The sequence below is a fragment of the Drosophila melanogaster genome, chromosome 3L, assembly GCF_000001215.4.
Source record: "Drosophila melanogaster chromosome 3L".
In the NCBI taxonomy this organism is placed as follows: domain Eukaryota; kingdom Metazoa; phylum Arthropoda; class Insecta; order Diptera; family Drosophilidae; genus Drosophila; species Drosophila melanogaster.
In genome coordinates this window covers 852,677-871,841 of record NT_037436.4, presented here as the reverse complement: position 1 = coordinate 871,841, position 19,165 = coordinate 852,677, and the positions used below count along the sequence as shown (strand labels likewise).

General features: G+C 43.8%; 2 protein-coding genes across 5 annotated transcripts, besides 1 other annotated feature; one reads left to right on the top strand and one right to left on the bottom strand.

Annotated features, from left to right (window-relative positions):
• Positions 1-140: 140 nt before the first annotated feature.
• CG12502 (uncharacterized protein) lies at positions 141-6,446 on the bottom strand. 4 transcript variants are annotated; one of them, NM_138223.2, is made up of 7 exons: positions 6,439-6,446; positions 4,983-5,235; positions 3,355-3,900; positions 3,084-3,273; positions 2,241-2,906; positions 1,976-2,179; positions 947-1,909 (listed from the first exon to the last, which is right to left on the bottom strand). In NM_138223.2, the coding sequence occupies exons 3-7, from the start codon at positions 3,845-3,847 to the stop codon at positions 1,246-1,248; spliced, it is 2,217 nt and encodes a 738-aa protein (NP_612067.2). In that variant the 5' UTR covers positions 3,848-3,900; positions 4,983-5,235; positions 6,439-6,446; the 3' UTR covers positions 947-1,245. The 4 variants fall into 4 exon arrangements, with proteins under 4 accessions (NP_001286893.1, NP_001246539.1, NP_612067.2 ...); NM_001414060.1 differs by having other exon boundaries at positions 2,241-2,624; NM_001299964.1 differs by lacking the exon at positions 6,439-6,446 and having other exon boundaries at positions 141-1,909; positions 4,983-5,342.
• Positions 5,364-13,788: a mobile genetic element.
• An 805-nt stretch (positions 13,789-14,593) lies between these two features.
• On the top strand, positions 14,594-19,122 carry dpr20 (defective proboscis extension response 20). Its single transcript, NM_138222.3, has 7 exons — positions 14,594-15,499; positions 16,799-17,255; positions 17,432-17,546; positions 17,699-17,936; positions 17,995-18,172; positions 18,237-18,373; positions 18,437-19,122. The coding sequence occupies exons 1-7, from the start codon at positions 15,172-15,174 to the stop codon at positions 18,559-18,561; spliced, it is 1,578 nt and encodes a 525-aa protein (NP_612066.1). The 5' UTR covers positions 14,594-15,171; the 3' UTR covers positions 18,562-19,122.
• Positions 19,123-19,165: the final 43 nt, after the last annotated feature.

Sequence of the window (19,165 nt, the reverse complement as noted above, 5' to 3'; positions counted from 1 at the left end):
CGATGGCAACGCTGTGGAAAATTGGCGGGTAATTTGAATGCTTGACTATGTTATTAAAACCTATTTCGGACGTATTCGACAATACAAAACACCAAGACTATTATTAGACACACATTGTTTGTTTTTATTTATGCAATATTAAACATGCAATGAACAATTATACAAAAATTCGCTGCACATCAACAGAGATTCGTGTTCGGCCTTCCATTTAAACCAACTCGGGCATTTTGAATTTTCGGATTGCTGTGGGATTTTCAACATCTATTATGGAACGAGAAACATTGTAATTGCATGGATTACAAATAAACACTCAGATATATAATCGTATAGGTACATATAATGCTGTAATGTGGGGATTAACACTGAGAGCGTACAACTAATTATATATGTGCATCGAACTTAATCCGTGTTCCGATTGCTTTTCATTGACTAGTTTTCCATTCGCCATTGACCAATTTTGTAAATCAATTTGCCTAATCAGTCTTTACTATAAGCTGATTGTACTTTTTACAGGGTATGCACAAGTCTGGCATTTATTTGGCCACGCCCTCGTATTTAGATCGTTGTGAGTACACATCCTCGTAGAGATTAGCATTAACATTAACCGATAAATAGTATTGATAACAACGGTACACCCAACGGGACATTTCGGCCCCAGATATGGGATCGTAATAACGTGATATATCTCATATTCTAACAATAGGAAGACTAGTGACGACAGCTGCGATCAAAATAATATCTCTATGTGTTTTCCAACCAACTGCGCTTCCAAGAATAGGCTTTATTTTGATTCAAAAAGATCGTTTGATTTTTCAGCTCTTTGAAATATGAACTAAAAACAACCTTAATCAGTTGGAAAATATGTCTGAAAATAAATCTGAGACTATTGGAGGAAATCTAAAAAAAATGCACACCAATCCTTCTACGTTTCATGCTATAATTATTTCGATCGCAACTGAAGTTATATTTTTAATAACATCAGTTTATCAAGTTAATAGACGTCGTTGAAGTTAGTTCGTTAGTTGATTGCTTAGGCCCGAGGCAACACAGAGATAATTGCTGGTATATATATATATATATATATATATATACTCGTTTAACACTTATCTAGATACGATCTAGGGGTTATAAAAATAAACGACACGCACACGCACAAAAATACATATACAAACATCAATCGAGTTGCTAAAGTAATTGTCGATGGCTGCTGGTTAAACGCTAAGAAGTGGGTGTATCCATTCGATCCTAGGGATCCTGATCCTGGATTGATTCAGTTGTGTGGGAATTGCCCGGCTGTGTCGGAGGCGGGGGTGGAGAAGGCGGGGTACTTGGATGCAACTCATCCGCATCTATTTCGATCTCAATCGAGTTCTCCCGCTCCGTGATCTCCGGCATTTTGAGGGAGAAGCTGCTCAACTTTCGCTCCGCAGATCCCAAGGAGCCCTGGGAGTCGGCTTTCAGCAAAGTGGTCCTCCTCTCGTTGATGACCCTCAGTGAATCGTACCTCTGCTCATCCGCACTGCCACACCCACCGTTTTCAGCCAATCCCCTTTCCATGGACCGTATGTAGAAAACGGAATCATCCCGCTCGTTTGGAACACCTTTCTTGGGCCTGTAGAACTGGCGGGAACTATTGCTCCTGTATAGCGGATTGGCCACTGGCCTCGGATCCTCCTCCTGCTCGCTGCGCGCGAGGGGCAGGAATCCCGGACGAGCCTTTTTCGGCGGCAAGCTGCTCGTGTGGTGCTGCAGTTCGGTGATCTCCTCGTAGGACGCCTTGGGCTGTGTCGTCTCCTCCTGCTCCTCCGACTGATCCAGACTCTCCTCGGGAACGGCTGGCTCCATGCTGGATTGGCCCGACAGCTGGCGCACCGGTGGCGGTGGCTCCGAGCATACAGATAACTGACTCCTGCAAGGAAAACCGAGTTAAAATCTATTTGGGAACTTGATTTGGAGGGGTACAACATGGACATACCGAAACTCCTTCTCCACGGAAGGCGTGGCCGATGGACCCGAGCTGTAGCGCTTGGGCGAACGGAGAATGGATTTGGGCATCACTTCGGGACTATGAAGATCTACTTGAACACGCCGAGACTCGATACTGGATGTTCGACTGGCCATGGAGGCACAGCGAGCCGTCCAGCGGCCGCTATACGAGGAGTCCGACATTGTAGAGTTCCTGTAAGCAATGGTATATGTTATTAGCCAGCTAGAGGAGCTATTGGACACCTTGAACTCACCGCCTGTGTCCCAGCGGACTGCGACTGTGATCCCGTGCCTCCTCCTGCTCGATGGGTCGTTGCCGGGAGAGAACGTGCCGCTTGGCGGTGTCCGACCGCTTGTTCCGCTCACTGCGCTTCTCTGCGCCGGAACTCATGCCCAATCCGGGCGGATGATTACTGCCGCCGTCAAAGGAGGAGGCCTGCCAGTAGACACGACTAGCAGCTGGTGGCTGGAGCAGGGAGCACTCCCTGGTGGCCCTCTGGATCAGGCTGGAGGAATTGCTGATGATCCGGGCCGACGAAGAGGAGCCAGCTCCTCCTCCACCTCCTCCTCCGCCTCCACCGGAGGGTTGCGATCCCGCTCCCAAGCCCGGTCGCACTGGGCGCACCCGCCGCACACTGCTGCTTGAGGATTTGTGGTGGTGGTGGTGGTGGTGGTGCGAGTGGCGGTGATGGTGACGACGGTGACGGCGGTGCGAGCAATACAGTTCCCAATCCAACGGCGACAATCGATTCAGTGAGAGCAAATTGTAGTAATTAGTGGTGACTGTGGTGGTTGGGTTTTGGTGGTTTGTGGCATTGGTGGAGTTGGTGGTATTAGCATGAGCATGGGATCCGGACAAATCCGGAGCGGAACCAGCCCCCGAAAGGCGGCGCCACTGGGGACAAAAGCGATTGGATGCACTGATGGTTGGCGGAAGCGGGATGCGGATGCGGATTTCAGATTTCAGATTTCGGAAAGCGAAAAGCGGGCGGTAAGAGCGAGAAACAGCCAATCGTATAAGTGAATTTTGATATATACATATAATTTGGGTCCTGTTCCCAATGAGGTGATCTCCCCGAAATAGCCCACAACTGTACCTGAGTGACCTGGAGAACTGGACCAGTTCGGCGGTGAGTGCCTCGCGATCGAATGGCTGCTGCGGATGCGAATGCTGATGCGGATGTGTGGTGGAGATGCAGGCGGTCTGCGGCTGCTGGTGAGGATCGCCCGGCGAGGAGCGGAACACACCGAAGTGCTGATCCCAACGACTCGACTGGTACTGGGCACCTACAGATCATCCATCAAATTATATTTATGAATACTTTATTCTTTCACCCAAATTTAATGGTGTGAACTTTAAGAACTTACCCATCCCGCGACGCTGTGACGCGGAGCTTCCTTGGTTGCTCCGCGAGGGATTCTTGCTGCTGCCGCCTCCTCCAGCTCTCAACCGTGCTGGAACGACCTTAGCGGCGGAGTCCCGTGCCTCGAAGGTCATCACGCAGGAGGCCACCACAATGAAGCCTCCGAAACCCATGACAATGGGGCCCACATACGCGAAGTTGTTCAGATGGAAGCCCTTGAGGTCGTTCTTCACCCGCACCGTGACATTCCCACGCAATTCGGAACCCATCGAAAGGTGATCCGCGTAGTAGCCCAAAGTGGCCATGCCGGCGCCGAGGAGCATCAGAGTGAGACCCAGGATCAGGGCTCGACAGGCGTGCCACAGGCACTTCGAGGACATCTTGCCCCGCACCACCTGGACGTTCCATGTGGCTCCGGAGGCGGGATGAGCCCGTCGCAGGTTACCCAGCGAGTGCTTTCTCTTGGTGGTGCCACCACCACCGCGACGAGAGGGCATCGCGACTGCTGATCAATTCCCTTGGCTCGAATCGGCTGTCATCAATTTGGGTGCTGGAAAGGAGGATTTTTGGGATTCTCAGACATATATGTTCCTCGATTATCGAACAATCAAGTCACAAGTTATTAAATCTCCTATGAATTCTTCATGCATAACCACACAGGAAAAGTGGAGATGGCACTCGCACTCCCACTTCCATCGCCCCACCTGTTGCCCGTGCAAGGTCACAATGCATTCTGTGTGCGGTGCTAACGGCTGTTTGCAGAAGGGGAGGCGGTATCCTGGTGAGGTGGCATCCAGGGTAGGTGGCATCCAGAGGTGGAGGACCACCGGTGCAGCCTGCGAGTGCCGAACAATTAAAAGCCAGGGCACAATGCCAGCGATGAGAATAGCTGAAGCGGCTGACAACCGCGTGACGGGGCTCAAGGAATGGCCAGGAGAATGGACGACGCTCCTTCAAGGGCCCAGCGTCGACTAAGCCGCAATTAAAGGCAAACAAAACGCAGAAAAGCCCGATAACAAGGTCCACAATGCCCTCTGTTCCCTTGGTTTTCCACGAGTGTCGCACTTGACACGCTTGGCCCGCGAATCATCTTAAATTTAGACATATGAACATGATGCACACTCATCACTGGACACTCGAGTTGTGACATACAATGCTTTATATCATTAATAATAAAAGCGAATGTTTACTATAACCCACAACACACATTTTTAAGAATTTTGAACTTGAAGCAAACCGCTCTAAAAAACTGAGAATGCAAGGATACAAAACGCTTTTTAAAAAATGAAATATGCATGCCAAGTCAAGTGTGTTACGATTTTGCATTTCATGTATATTTCATGTTTTGAGAATTTAGAATTGAGAATACGTTTGTTTATGCACAGAAAACTGAGATAATTTTTAAAGGTGTCTGCAAGTATGCAACACTATATCTAGAGAATTCAGATCCTTTGTAACTTTCAACTTCCACTGAAACCATTTCCTCGCTTGCTTTTCACTTAGTGCGTAATTCGAAACGAAGTGGCTATCAGGTTGCTAACCCCCCAATTCCCACACATCCTTTCTTGAACGTTTTTCAAGTCGAGGAACAACAACAAGATGATTCTAGGACGACGGCATTTGGTGGCTTACTTGTTGGCTCGTTCTTGGAACTCCTTGGTCCTCGCTCCTATTGATGCTCGTCCTGCTGCTGCGAGAGCCTTTTGTGTGACCTAAAAGCAGATTTGCCTTCGCTCCGTCTGTATGTATCCTGCGTGCTGGCCGTGCATATATTTTCGCGACTTTGAGTGTACAAAGGCCACTTGTCATCGTCTTGGCTGCCCTTTGAACTTGGCTGCCAGCATTGTGGCTCCCGAAGCACCAGTCACTGGATTCCGGCGATTTGCTAATTGAGAATGCGATTAATTTTCACAGGTAAAAGCACAGGTTCCCGCAGGCTGTGTCTACTTTTTCCGATCCGCACTAGATTTTTGGCAGCTGGGCGAGACGTCTGCACACGAGCAGCTTCCGCGCGAGTTACCACCCCACCCCCTAAACCCCCACGCCTCTAAACAAATCATCGGACACTCAACCGGGAAGACGGCAACTGGAACACCGCATCCGGCCGAATGCTGACATTCCGGCCGAATGCTGACATTACACAAAAGTCGCACTGCAACATTGTCCCCAGCTAGCCAGCCACATGCCGAGTCGGCATGTTCATTATGCTTACAATTAAGAACCTATGTACTTATGTATAAGACGAAAACGGAGGACTCGAGTAGCCACTCTCTGACAATAAACTTCATACTGATTTTGAACTTCAAGAAAGTCAGTCGTATTCTTTATTGGAAATCTTCACACTACAACTATCTGCTGAAACTTAAAAACCTTCATACATTTACACATCATATCTTCACAAAAGGCTCCACCCTCGATCACGGACTTAACTGGCGCAGCCGGTAGGATGTCCTACCTATTAATAATTACCTACCTGTAAGTAAACATGTAAGAAACGAAACAAACTATATGCAAGATGTCGACTGAAAGTGACTAGGAACAAATTTTTATAAAACAAAATTGAAGTTGTGAAGTACCAAATGAAACTCAAACATATATTCAAACACAGGAAAAAAAAAGAGAGAGGAAAAATGTAAAATAAATAAATATACAAAAAAAAAGTGCAAGTGTACCGTACTGCCGCGCTGACGTGGAATCTATCGCTGATCATCACGCCATCGGTATGTCCATACTCTGCCGAACGTCATAATTTTTTTAAAAAAGTGCAAGTGTACCGTACTGCCGCACTGACGTGGAATCTATCGCTGATCATCACGCCATCGGTATGTCCATACTCTGCCGAACGTCATAATTTTTATAAAAAAGTGCAAGTGTACCGTACTGCCGCGCTGACGTGGAATCTATCGCTGATCATCACGCCATCGGTATGTCCATACTCTGCCAAACGTCATAATTTTTATAAAAAAAGTGCAAGTGTACCGTACTGCTGCGCTGACGTGGAATCTATCGCTGATCACCACGCCATCGGTATGTCCATACTCTGCCAAACGTCATAAGTTTTTATAAAAAAAAAAGAGTGCAAGTGTACCGTACTGCCGCGCTGACGTGGAATCTATCGCTGATCATCACGTCATCGGCACTTACATACGCTGGCCAACGCATCGCCAAAGCCTCTATATACACTTATATATGTGAGCATACAATATCAACTACAATCCAATACATCCACGTACTGTACCGCCTCGTTGGCATGGAATCAAACGCTGATCACCATGCCACCGTGGTAAACAAACAAAGCACCAAAGCCTCTCTAATACATTGTACACTCAAAACGCACACTGCCATACGTCGGCGAAAAATCAAAACATAAGCAAAAATCATTTCAAACCAAGCGAGGCTCATTCTGCGTACCACAACGACAACGACACTGCATGTGTAGTGGCGCACCCATGTCTGGGTAGCCGAGGTAAGGGGAAAACGCTTGAGTATCGTCAAGTGTTCTTGCCTTTCACTCTTCTACAATGGGTTGCTACGCTCATGTATTGCACATTCAAAATAACCAAAACAAATGTACTAAAGAAGTCGACATATACAGATATATTTTGTTTCCTTTCATTGTGTAATTTTGTATATCAAACAAATACTAATACCAATCACATTGCAGAATATAAAAGGGAAAATATAAAGCCAAAGACAGACACCCATACACTCTAGTAAACAAGAAATTTGTTCATTATTTTTCAATCATACATAATATACTAAGTAACCTCAAATTTAATGTCAAAAAAGTTCGTTTACAACCTTAGGAAAACTACACGTTCAGTTGTTGGAGTTCCACCAAACACTAATAGGCCCCCACATCCCGTTAGACGTCCTGACTCCCTTCTCCCGATTTCGGAAGAACCCAAATCAATATCTTCCCAAACCCCCAATATGGACTCGGGAAACGATTCTGCCCGCCCCACTCCATCCCCTCTGGCGCCCACTGTCAGTGGTATTAGCTCCTTAATTTCAACTACGTTCAAGCCTAAAGATATCATGGCATTTGTTGAGCATTTGCCAACCTTTGATGGTACACCTCGTCTATTGGACAGGTTTATCACTAGCGTAGAAGAAATCCTGATGCTCATCAGGGGAGCTGACCAAACACCGTATGGCCTGCTTACTCTGAGGACCATCAGGAACAAAATCATTGATAGGGCCGACGAAGCCTTGGAACTGGCAAATACCCCCTTGGTTTGGGATGAGATTAAAAGCAATCTCATCCGCCTCTACTCGAGCAAGAAAAGCGAGGCCAACTTGTTAAGCGAGCTTAACACATTTTCGGACAACCTGACCTTGGGCCAACTGTTCTTTGGTATATCAAAGGTGAGAAGCCAACTCTTCTCCATACTCAAAAACAGCGAACACAACAACACTGTTGTAGATGCAAAAAAGGTTGTCTACAACGAGGTTTGTCTCAATGCTTTTATGACTGGTTTGAAGGAACCTCTCAAGACTTTCGTCAGGATAAAGTCCCCTTCTACACTTGAACAGGCGTACGAGCAATGCCAAATAGAGCAGACCTTATATAGGGCACAAAACAAGCGAACCAACAGACCAGAGCAGGGACCCAATGGATCAGACAATAAAACCTACCGAAATAGCTACGACAGCAATTACCGCAGCGGACGTAACGACCGAAATGACCGTAGGGGACCCTACTCTAACTCTAACTCTAACTCTAACTCTGGCCAAAATAGACCATTTAATTCACACAATCGCACACCCCAATCCGGCACCAAGGACAACCGGGCCAATACATCAAACCCCTTTCGAGCACCTTCACATAGTTTGAATAATATAGAGGAGAACCCTCAACCTGATTCGAATTTTCAGCAAACGGCCTCGGGAAACCAACAGGGTACATAAGCCCAGCCACGCACAACCCCTCGCTTCCTTTTATAAAAATCAAACTATCCCAGACAAACCCCCTGAAGTTTTTAATTGACACAGGCTCTACACACTCCTTCATCGACCCAAAATATGTCGACCCTAGGAACTGTGTGACCTTAGATACGCCCATAACACTCAAAACAGCCCTGAACAGTTTTAAAATATATCAAAACGTCTCTATACCATTTCCACCGGAATTCCAAATCACGGGCAAAATGACCCTTCTACCTTTCAAGTTCCACTCTTATTTTGACGGATTGATAGGAATGGACTTATTATCTTACCTAAAAACAGAAATAGATTTACTTAACCTAAATCTAAAAACCCCAAGTACCATTATACCCTTATGGACCCACAGTAACTCAACTTCAAACGTATTTAATATCTCTGGACATACGAAAACTATTTTGCCACTACCAGTGGAAACCAAACAGGGCGACTTCTACATCGATTCAATTACAATCAATGATGACTTAATAATATCAGACGGGATTTATAATGCCCAAAACAATATTGCTAATTTCGTTATCACAAACTATAGCGAGAGGGATCAGTTATTGTACCTCGAGAGCCCGATAAAAGGCATGCCATACTCCACGGCCAACAATGTTGAACTTTTCAGTATCACTTCAGACACCCCACAGCCCCAAAACTCCGCAGCGTCGTTACAAGCCCTTGGCGTCGATCACCTCTCCTCTGAAGAGAAACAAAGCCTACTTTCACTTTGCAAAAGTTATCTAGATATCTTCTACAATGAAGACAAATCATTGACCTTCACCAACAAGATTACACACACGATTAAAACCACGGACGACACCCCCATTCATACAAAATCTTATAGATATCCTTACATTCATAAAGAGGAGGTCAAAAAACAAATAGAGGCAATGTTAAATCAGGACATTATCAAATCCAGTTATTCCCCGTGGAGCGCCCCCGTCTGGGTCGTCCCAAAGAAAATCACTCCTACGGGAGAGCAAAAATGGCGTCTAGTTATCGATTATAGAAAACTCAACGAGAAGACTATATCCGATAGATATCCAATACCTAACATCGCGGATATCTTAGACAGATTGGGCAAAGCCAAATATTTCTCCACACTTGATCTGGCAAGTGGATTCCATCAGATAGAAATGAATCCCGACGACACACCCAAAACTGCATTTACAGTAGAGGGGGGCCACTACGAGTTCATTAGAATGCCGTTTGGCCTCAAAAATGCCCCAGCCACATTCCAAAGGGTGATGGACAATATTTTTGGAGACCTTATCGGAACTATCTGCCTAGTTTACCTAGATGATATAATAATTTTCTCAACCTCCTTACAAGAACACTTCATACACTTGAAAACTATTTTTGGAAGACTCAGATCTGCCAACTTTAAAGTCCAACTCACAAAATCCTACTTCCTCAGGCGGGAGACAGAATTCCTTGGCCACATCGTTTCACAAGAAGGTGTTAGGCCAAATCCCAATAAGATCGAAGCTATAAAAAACTTTCCATGTCCCCACAGTAAAAAGTCAATTAAGTCTTTCCTAGGCTTGTTGGGATATTACAGAAAATTTATCAGAGATTTTGCGAGACTTACCCAACCCATGACACAAAAATTAAGGGGAAACAATAAATCGATCATAATAGATGATGAATTCAAAAAGGCCTTTGAATATTGCAAAACCTTACTGTCTAACGACCCAATCCTCCAATACCCGGACTTTACAAAACCTTTCACACTAACCACGGACGCAAGTAATTTCGCAATAGGAGCTGTCCTATCCCAAGGTCCGGTGCATAGTGATAGGCCCGTATGTTTTGCTAGTAGAACCTTGTCGGCTGCGGAAACAAATTATTCCACAATTGAGAAGGAAATGCTGGCCATTATATGGGCGGTCCAATACTTCAGACCCTACCTCTTTGGCAGGAGATTCACTATAATCACCGATCACAAACCACTAACTTGGTTAATGAATTTCAAACAACCAAATTCTAAAATAGTTAGGTGGAGACTCCAGCTTCAGGAGTACGATTTCGAAGTCGTCTACAAGAAAGGCTCTCAAAATGTAATTGCTGATGCTCTCAGTAGACCAGAGGCCTCTGTCAACCATAACGAAGCCCTATCAATTCCTCAAAATGTTTGCCCCATCTCAGAGAAACCCCTTAATGATTTTAATATTCAGCTCCTGTTCAAAATAACCCCAGATACAAATAACGCCACACTGACCCCGTTTAAACACAAACTTAGGAGGGAATTCTGTAAACCCAATTTTCAGTATGACGACGTAGTTTGCATTCTTAGGCAGTCGTTAAAACCAAACAAGACATGCGCGGTATTTGCCCCCGACCACATTTTTCAAATGGTGGAACAAGCCTACCAAACCTACTTCTCAGCCCACAGTCAATTTAAACTCATTAGATGTTTGATCTTCCTCCCCGAAATTACTGATAGTACGGAGATCGAAAAAATTATAACCGACTATCACTATAATAGTAACCATCGAGGGATCGATGAAACATATTTACACATAAAACGACAACAGTTCTTCCCACATATGAAGGAGAGAATAACTCAGTTAATTCGAAAATGTGAAACATGTTTAAAATTAAAATACGACAGACAACCTCAAAAGATCACTTACCAAATATCCGAACTACCTTCAAAACCGTTGGACATCTTACATATAGACATTTATACTATTAACAAAAATTATAACCTTACTATTATCGATAAATTTTCTAAATTTGCGGCTGCCTACCCTATAACTAATAGGAATTGCATTAACGTAGTTAAAGCCTTAAAACATTTCATTTCCCAATTTGGTATTCCCAAAAAGCTGATCTATGATCAGGGAGCAGAATTCGCTAGCGATATGTTCAATAAGTTCTGCACTCAATTTAACATTGACCTACACGTTACGTCCTTTCAACAATCCTCTAGTAACTCTCCCGTTGAACGGCTTCACTCGACACTAACTGAGATTTACAGAATAATACTTGACGTCAGGAAACAACAGAAACTCAGTAGCGAGCATGACGAGATAATGTCCGAAACCCTAATCACATATAATAACGCTATTCATTCTGCAACTAAACATACCCCCTTTGAACTATTTAACGGACGTACTCATATATTCAACCAAACAATCCAGTTCAATAACGAACACGACTACTTAACGAAATTAAATGAATTTCGCGAGAAGTTGTACCCCCTCATCACGGACAAACTTTCAAATGACGTAGTTAGGAGAACCCTAAAATTAAATGAAACCCGAACAGACCCCGTAGACCTACAACCAGACACTTTAGTCCTTAGGAAGGAAAACAGACGTAATAAGATTACACCCAGGTTTTCGATTCACAAAGTCAAACACGACAAAGGTCATACATTGATAACTGCTAGGAATCAAAAACTACACAAATCAAAAATTCGAAAAACAGTTTTGAAAAAAGACAAAAGCAACAACGTACCCAACACTGATAATAACTGACCCCACTACCTCTTAACTTACCATTTCAGGTTCACCCTTGTGCCAACTCAGGCTATCCATGTCCATTATTTAAATGATAACGCCCCTATAGCCAAGATAGAACTAGGGAAAGCCTTACTAATTGAGAGGTACAAAATAATTAGTCATGTAATCAACCTACAAGACTACAGCAGATGTATGGAACAATTCCATCTGACCATTAATAAATTTAACCCCGATTCCACGTTGACGGACTCCGTCACAATTTTAAAAACCAAATTAACCCAAGCCCAAGTAAAGCTCAAAGCCCTTACACCTTCATATAGAAACAAACGGGGTTTGATTAACGGATTGGGGAGTCTAGTAAAGGTGGTTACCGGCAACATGGATGCCAACGACAATAAAGAAATACATGAAGAACTTGACAATATAAAGAAAAATTCCGAAGTCAGTAACGACAATCTCCAAAAACAAGTAATGTTTAACAACGAAATACTTATCCGGTTCGAAAATATCACGGACCATATAAATAATGAACAAATTTTGATAAGTAAATTCTTTGATACCTCACAAAACAAAATATACAAACACTTAAACTTACAAGATACCCTTCTGGAAGAAATACAATATTTAAATAGGATTAATTATAACATAGAATTATTCATTAACCACCTAAACGACATAACAGAAAGTATGCTATTGGCGAAAATAAATATAATTCCCAAGTTCATCCTAAATGAACAAGAAATGGATAAAATAAAAACAATACTGGAAAAACAAAATATCACAGTCAAAAATGAACAAAGTATATACAATTTCCTACAAATGAATACACTAAATTACGAACAAAAGATTATTTTTAATATCAAAGTCCCAATTTTTAAACAACCTTTTCATACCCTCGCCAGACTAGTTCCATTACCAATAAATAACACATATTTTGTAATAACCCCAAATTACCTAGCTTATAATATTAATAATAAGAAATTTCATATGACCCGTAAATGCCCCAAACTGGATAATACATTCTTGTGCGACGAGAACTTCTACGTTGATACACCACAGAACAACACATGCCTGGAACACCTTTTGAACGGAGAAAACAGTTCCTGCGATGTACGGGAAACCGGCCCCATCACCGACGTGTTCGAGGCAGAGAGAGGTTACATCTTCGCATTCAACGTGAACAAACTGAAGGTATCCCTAACAAACGGCTCCGAGCTCTCAATAATGGGGTCAGCCATCATCAGATACATTAACGAAACAATACAGATTAACGGTATCGATTACGACGGCACGGTTGACACGTTCCCTGAACAGACGGATTTTGATCTTCCCCCCATGCGAAAAGTAACTAGGAATACCACTATTACGGTACTAAGCCTAGAAAAACTGCACCTCGAAGCCACCCAAACAATGGATAAAATCCTGGCCGTCCATCACAATACTATACAGCACACCTGGACACTCTACACTCTGCTCGGATTGGTAACGTTCCTAGCAGTCATCTTATGGCTGCACCGACGAACGAAACACATCGTCCACATCCACGAGGATCATCACGTACCAATCTACGCGTCATCCATACCTTCGCTATGGCCGTCACTTCGAACTGGGGGGGGAGGAGTTACCACCCCACCCCCTAAACCCCCACGCCTCTAAACAAATCATCGGACACTCAACCGGGAAGACGGCAACTGGAACACCGCATCCGGCCGAATGCTGACATTCCGGCCGAATGCTGACATTACACAAAAGTCGCACTGCAACATTGTCCCCAGCTAGCCAGCCACATGCCGAGTCGGCATGTTCATTATGCTTACAATTAAGAACCTATGTACTTATGTATAAGACGAAAACGGAGGACTCGAGTAGCCACTCTCTGACAATAAACTTCATACTGATTTTGAACTTCAAGAAAGTCAGTCGTATTCTTTATTGGAAATCTTCACACTACAACTATCTGCTGAAACTTAAAAACCTTCATACATTTACACATCATATCTTCACAAAAGGCTCCACCCTCGATCACGGACTTAACTCGCGCGTCTGATAAGACGAGGTTCGTCTGAAATGGAAGTCCGAGATACCAGACCAGAGCCACAACAGAGGCCAATCATCCCCCATGCTATCCACTATAACAACTCTTCAGCGAGTTGGTCTAAATGGACAGTGAAGACCCACGTTGACTAACTTCTTATCATATATCGTTGAGAGTTTGAAGCCTAAGAGACATATAATACTTTGCGTGCCACAATGTTGAATCTTCATTTGGAACTTCGTTTCTATAACCTTCTGCTGGGGAAAAACAATTAAGGGAGGTTATACTGTGTTCTAAATAAGTGGCGCCCTCTGGTGTAGCACAGCACATTTATGGAAAGTATGTTATACTCGCTTGCTTTACCATAATTTTTACTTCTATAAAAATTTTAGAAACGAAGAAGCAACTGCTTTATGGAAATTGTTCCATACGTTGCGAGTTCCAAATAGAGGTCAATCCAATATACCCATATACATCCTTATTAATCAATCTATTATGATATAGATACATTTTTTATCCCATAAATATAGTCAAAAAATAATTTATGTCTGATTTTGATACCTGATAATGGTTATATACCTTATCAATTGACTGCCTTGAACTGCTTATTCCGAAACGAATTCCCCCACATAAGCACCCCTCGTTAACTCCGAAAGGTGAGTCCTTTTAAAAGGACTCCTAGAGACACCATAGAGGGGAAAAACTTAACGAAACAAGGACATGCGCAGATGGGAAAAGAGAGAGATCATCCTGTGGTGAAGCCGAGCACAGGACGAGCAGGACATTAACAACAATTGGGACCCAGTTCCTTAAGCAGTCATTGGCGAAGCCTTCAACCGCGTAGACGTTCTTCGCAAAGAACCGGATGGACGAGTGATCCGTACTCCCGATTTCGACCAAGTCGGTGTCGTCTATTTGGTGCGTGATGCAGTTCGAGCCGTCACTGCGACCTGCCTTCGTTTCGGTGCAACTGAAGAATGCATGAGGATTAGGTCCGCTGCCCAATGCATTTCCCTCAGATCCTGTCCGGATTCAATCCTTGTGTCCTTGTTCCGTTCTGTGTCCCCTGTGCATATTACAAACGGTGCATTACAAGCGTGTGCATCAGTGAGCCCCGAAAGTGAATGAATCCCGAATATGATTCGAAATCGTAACGATCGTTCCTAGAGCACATGTTAAGCTAATCAATAAGGATATCCCTGCTGTATGTGAAATTAATCAAGTTGATATCTACGTGACGGCCAAACCAAAACGAGCAGGCAAGAAAAGACAAATGGCCAAAGTGCGTGAGACGCCATAGGTGACCCCAAAAAGGTGACCCACAAGAAGGGGAAATAGTCGAGTCCAATGCAGTTTGTTAGAGCCGACTACTTGAGATTGCAAAATGCGTTTGAATGAACCAGCTGCAAGAACGCGACCCAGAACTAAATCAACGACAGACGCCACCAAGTTCTCATCATCCAGGGGTGACCTTCACCTCGATTGCGCCGTGCCCAACCTGATCAGGCTGCTCCTCCTCATCGCAACGATCATGGGCTCCGGACTCGTCCAGGCCAAGACAATTTACGACTCGGTTAACATGATTCAGTCGCTGGATGCCTTGGTTGAGCCACGGGAAACGACCAAGGTTCCGCTGCAAACAACGCCAGCCACGCCCCCCACTGCCCACGCCCACATCCACAACCAGGTGTCCACGTTACGGAGTAGTTACGGTAGGCAAATTGCGAAATTGCTACCCGCTAGCTTTGCAATGCGGTTAATGCATAATTATATAATTGGTTTTCAATTATCCTGCTGACTCAATTGCTTCGCAGCCATTGTACGTGCAATCATCGTGTCCAAAATGCCTTCTGGAATTTCATATACCCTTGATTTAACCACATGAAAGGAGACCTCTTTCAGAAACTGAAACTTATGGTTTCCGAAAGGAGGTCAGCACATAATCAAGGTTTTTTAAGTGAAATGAAAGGGGTTAAAACTTCAAAAAAAAAACGCAGAAGTTGAAATTGCAAGTGAAAGTGATTAAAGATTAAAGTAATGTGTCTGTTTTTTGGGCACAGAAAAGCCCCACAACATTTTAAAGTTTATTGGTGCGTGAAAAATATAATAATAAACTAATAAAGTGTCTTTGATTGAAAATATTATGCAAATTGTTTTTGTATAAATTGAATGACAGTTTGCTGTCAAAAAGTTCGCTGGAAAAAATGCTCATATTAGGAAATACTATTTTCCTAAGTATTTTCAAACATTTTCTATGAAGAGCCGGAAATGAATATGTATAAAGAATATAAAGGATTTGTTTTTGATAAATTTCTCTAAGTTCCAAGGAAGTTAATGAATTTACAGTCCAGTTAATAGTTTTTAAACTTTCACTTGTTTGTTCATTTTACTATGACCCAAAAATTTCCGAGTTTGAAGTTTTTTATTTGCAGAGGCAAAGCACTTAAAGTTTTAAACAGTAAATTAAATTTTGTGCACAGAACATTTAACTTTCCTAAATTTCAATACATGCGATGACTGCGAAATATTTATTTGTTTAGCTTTGGCGTAGTAAACTAAACATTTGTATTGTCCCAGTGTATTCGCAACGAACAAACAAACTCCGCCACAAATATCGGCCAACTTGGCATTAGCATATAGACATATAGCTATAGATACAGTGGGGGACAAATTAATAGGGGCGACAGTCGTATTGTGAACATGACTATTGTTATAAAAACCATAAACTATGTTTAGTTATGGTATAGCTGGAAATAGAATGCTAAAAAAAGTTACGTTTTAAACTCAAACGATTTTTCATTTTTCTTTTTCTGTGTATCCTTCAATTGCCAAATGGTCCCAGTAAGAAAGTAAGAATAAATCATCCTTAAGTGTAATGCTATTTTTGTGAACATAGCTGTTCGCACACTTGAGTGGTTGAGCAATGTCATCAATTGTCTCGCCCACATCTCCTCCTCTCCTCCCGCAAAGCCGAAACATAGATTTCACTAAAATCAATAACTCCTTTGCAGAGGATTCAGATGATGGCGTAGATGGCGATTATGTCATCCCAGAGAGCCAGACATCTACGGTGGCGATCCTGGATCAGGATTCCTCCATGAAGGGCCAGGACATGGAATCGTTATCCCTGCAGGCAGGATCGGGCACAGTTTCACCAAAGAGCAGCCCCGATTCGTCCGGACACAAGAAGAACGCCTCCTTCCAGCAGATTGGCAGCCAGAATGTTAACGCCTTAGTGCCGGCCACAGTGGCCACCACTTCATCCGGCCTCCCGTCGAGCAGCAACGCCTCCTTGGCCACGCCCACGGAGCCGGCGAGGAACCGGAGCACCGGACTCGTCCGCAACTCCGCTGTCAAGGTGGACAGCAAGCATCCACTGTCCAAGGGCCAGAAGACGGACGCACCCATGCTGAACTACATCTTCGACACGTTCTCTTCGGCCAATAAGCACCATCATCACGATCAGAGGTGAGTTGGATAAAATCCCTGAAAGCCATAAGATCTTTATTAAGTCCACATCAGCAGTAGCAGGTTATCCATCGTTTTAAACGAGCTTAGTCGGATTTTAGAATCCTTAAATTTCCTTTTCTATTTAATTAAAAAAAAAAAGATATAAAACGAGCTGATTCCGTGATTCTGTGCAGGTATGGCCCCCACTTCGAGGATGTGCAGCGGATTGGTCAGGCCACCAATCTCACCGTGCAGGCGGGCTCCAGCATTCACCTGAACTGCAGGATCTCACTGCTGCAGGATAAGACTGTGAGTTTAGATTATGAGATGCTATTCGAATTGAATCGAATTGAATGATTTTTCGGGGTCACCATATTTAGGTTCATTACTTAGTCTCAAAAAGATAAATCCTTTTTAGTTGGTATAACATAAAAATGTATGTTATTTAACTTTAAAAACAGGTCTCTTGGGTGCGGCACAACACGCAGGACGAGGGCAAGGACAATGGCAACGCCCTGGACCTGCTGACAGTGGGCATGCACACGTATACGGGTGATAAGCGCTACAAGATGGAGTTCCAGTACCCAAACAACTGGCGACTGAAGATAACCAATGTGAAGAAGGACGACGAGGCTATCTACGAGTGCCAGATCTCAACGCATCCGCCACGCGTCATTCAAATCAACCTGCACGTTAATGGTGAATATCCAACTCTCTGATGGGTAGCAAGAAAGGGATTTAGTATGCTTTAACACAGCTCCGAAAGTGATGATAGTGGACGAGGTGGGTGATCCGCTGCAGGAGAAGTACTACGAGATCGATTCCACGCTACAGCTCTCCTGTGTGGTGCGAAACGTGGCCATGACCAGTTCCGTGGTCTTCTGGAAGCACATGGACAACATCCTTAACTACGACGTTACTCGCGGGGGAGTGAGGTGAGTGAATTTAGCTTGGTCGGGGTCACCATCAGTAAGGTTCATTTATTACGTATCCTCGCAGCGTCAAAACCGAACTGATGGAGGATGGAGCCAACTCGACGCTCTCGATAGCGAAGATCAGTAAAACGGATTCCGGCAACTACACATGCTCCATCAGTGAGTTCCAGAACTTCACCATAGTGGTTCACATTCTGAACGGTGAGTTGGTGTAGAGTATTCATCTAGAGTAGGAACCCATATCATATCAGCAATCTCTTCCAGGCGAAAGCTTCGCCGAACTGCATCATGGTGGTGCGGTTGGATGGCACAGCACGTGGTGGAATATGGTGATGCTGCATGCAATGGCACTCCTTGTGCTAAATAGTCTAAGGGGGGAGTTTAGCTAAGGTAGCTTAACTAGGACTAGGTAAATTGAGAGAACATCGTTCTCCCGTAGCTCTTTTTGTTGATTAATTGTAAAGTTTTTGAATTTGGAGGGGCAGTTATTGGAAATAACTTAAAACGCAGCCTAAGTTTAACTGGCTATTATAGATATGTTTCTACGTCTATCATCAATTTGTACATGAGCAGGCACGCGTAGGATTAAGCTAGGATTAAGGACTAAGCTCGAGTGTATTTGAAATCCGGAGAGAGGCCAACGAATTTCCCTAGCAGAGTGTCTCACAGTCAGAGTTCATGGTCTGGCCTAGATCTAGATCTATATAGATCTAGTTGATACAGGAATGTAAAGCGTAGTGTAATCTAAGTCACCACCAGTTCATAATCACGGCTTGTGCGGCAAGGATCTCAGAGCTCCTGGGGGAACTACTCACTCAATGTTGAACTAGTATAAAGTGCAATACGGTCATATACATATTATATACATACACACTCGCGGCAGAAGCATCAAAGGATATGTTAATAAACGAATACTCGTATGTACGCAATAATAAAGTGAACTATACATGAATCCAATTTGAATTTCGCAGAAGGGCGGGAACATCGATGGAA

Bases quoted from the DNA above. Each gene is read 5' to 3' on its own strand.
- dpr20 (NM_138222.3), top strand. From the start codon at position 15,172: ATGCGTTTGAATGAACCAGCTGCAAGAACGCGACCCAGAACTAAATCA. The intron at 17,256-17,431 runs GTGAGTTGGATA...GATTCTGTGCAG, and splicing joins CACCATCATCACGATCAGAG to GTATGGCCCCCACTTCGAGG. The intron at 17,547-17,698 runs GTGAGTTTAGAT...CTTTAAAAACAG, and splicing joins CACTGCTGCAGGATAAGACT to GTCTCTTGGGTGCGGCACAA.
- CG12502 (NM_138223.2), bottom strand. From the start codon at position 3,847: ATGCCCTCTCGTCGCGGTGGTGGTGGCACCACCAAGAGAAAGCACTCG. The intron at 2,907-3,083 runs GTACAGTTGTGG...GCCAACCATCAG, and splicing joins CAGTTCTCCAGGTCACTCAG to TGCATCCAATCGCTTTTGTC. The intron at 1,910-1,975 runs GTATGTCCATGT...TTTTCCTTGCAG, and splicing joins TCCGTGGAGAAGGAGTTTCG to GAGTCAGTTATCTGTATGCT.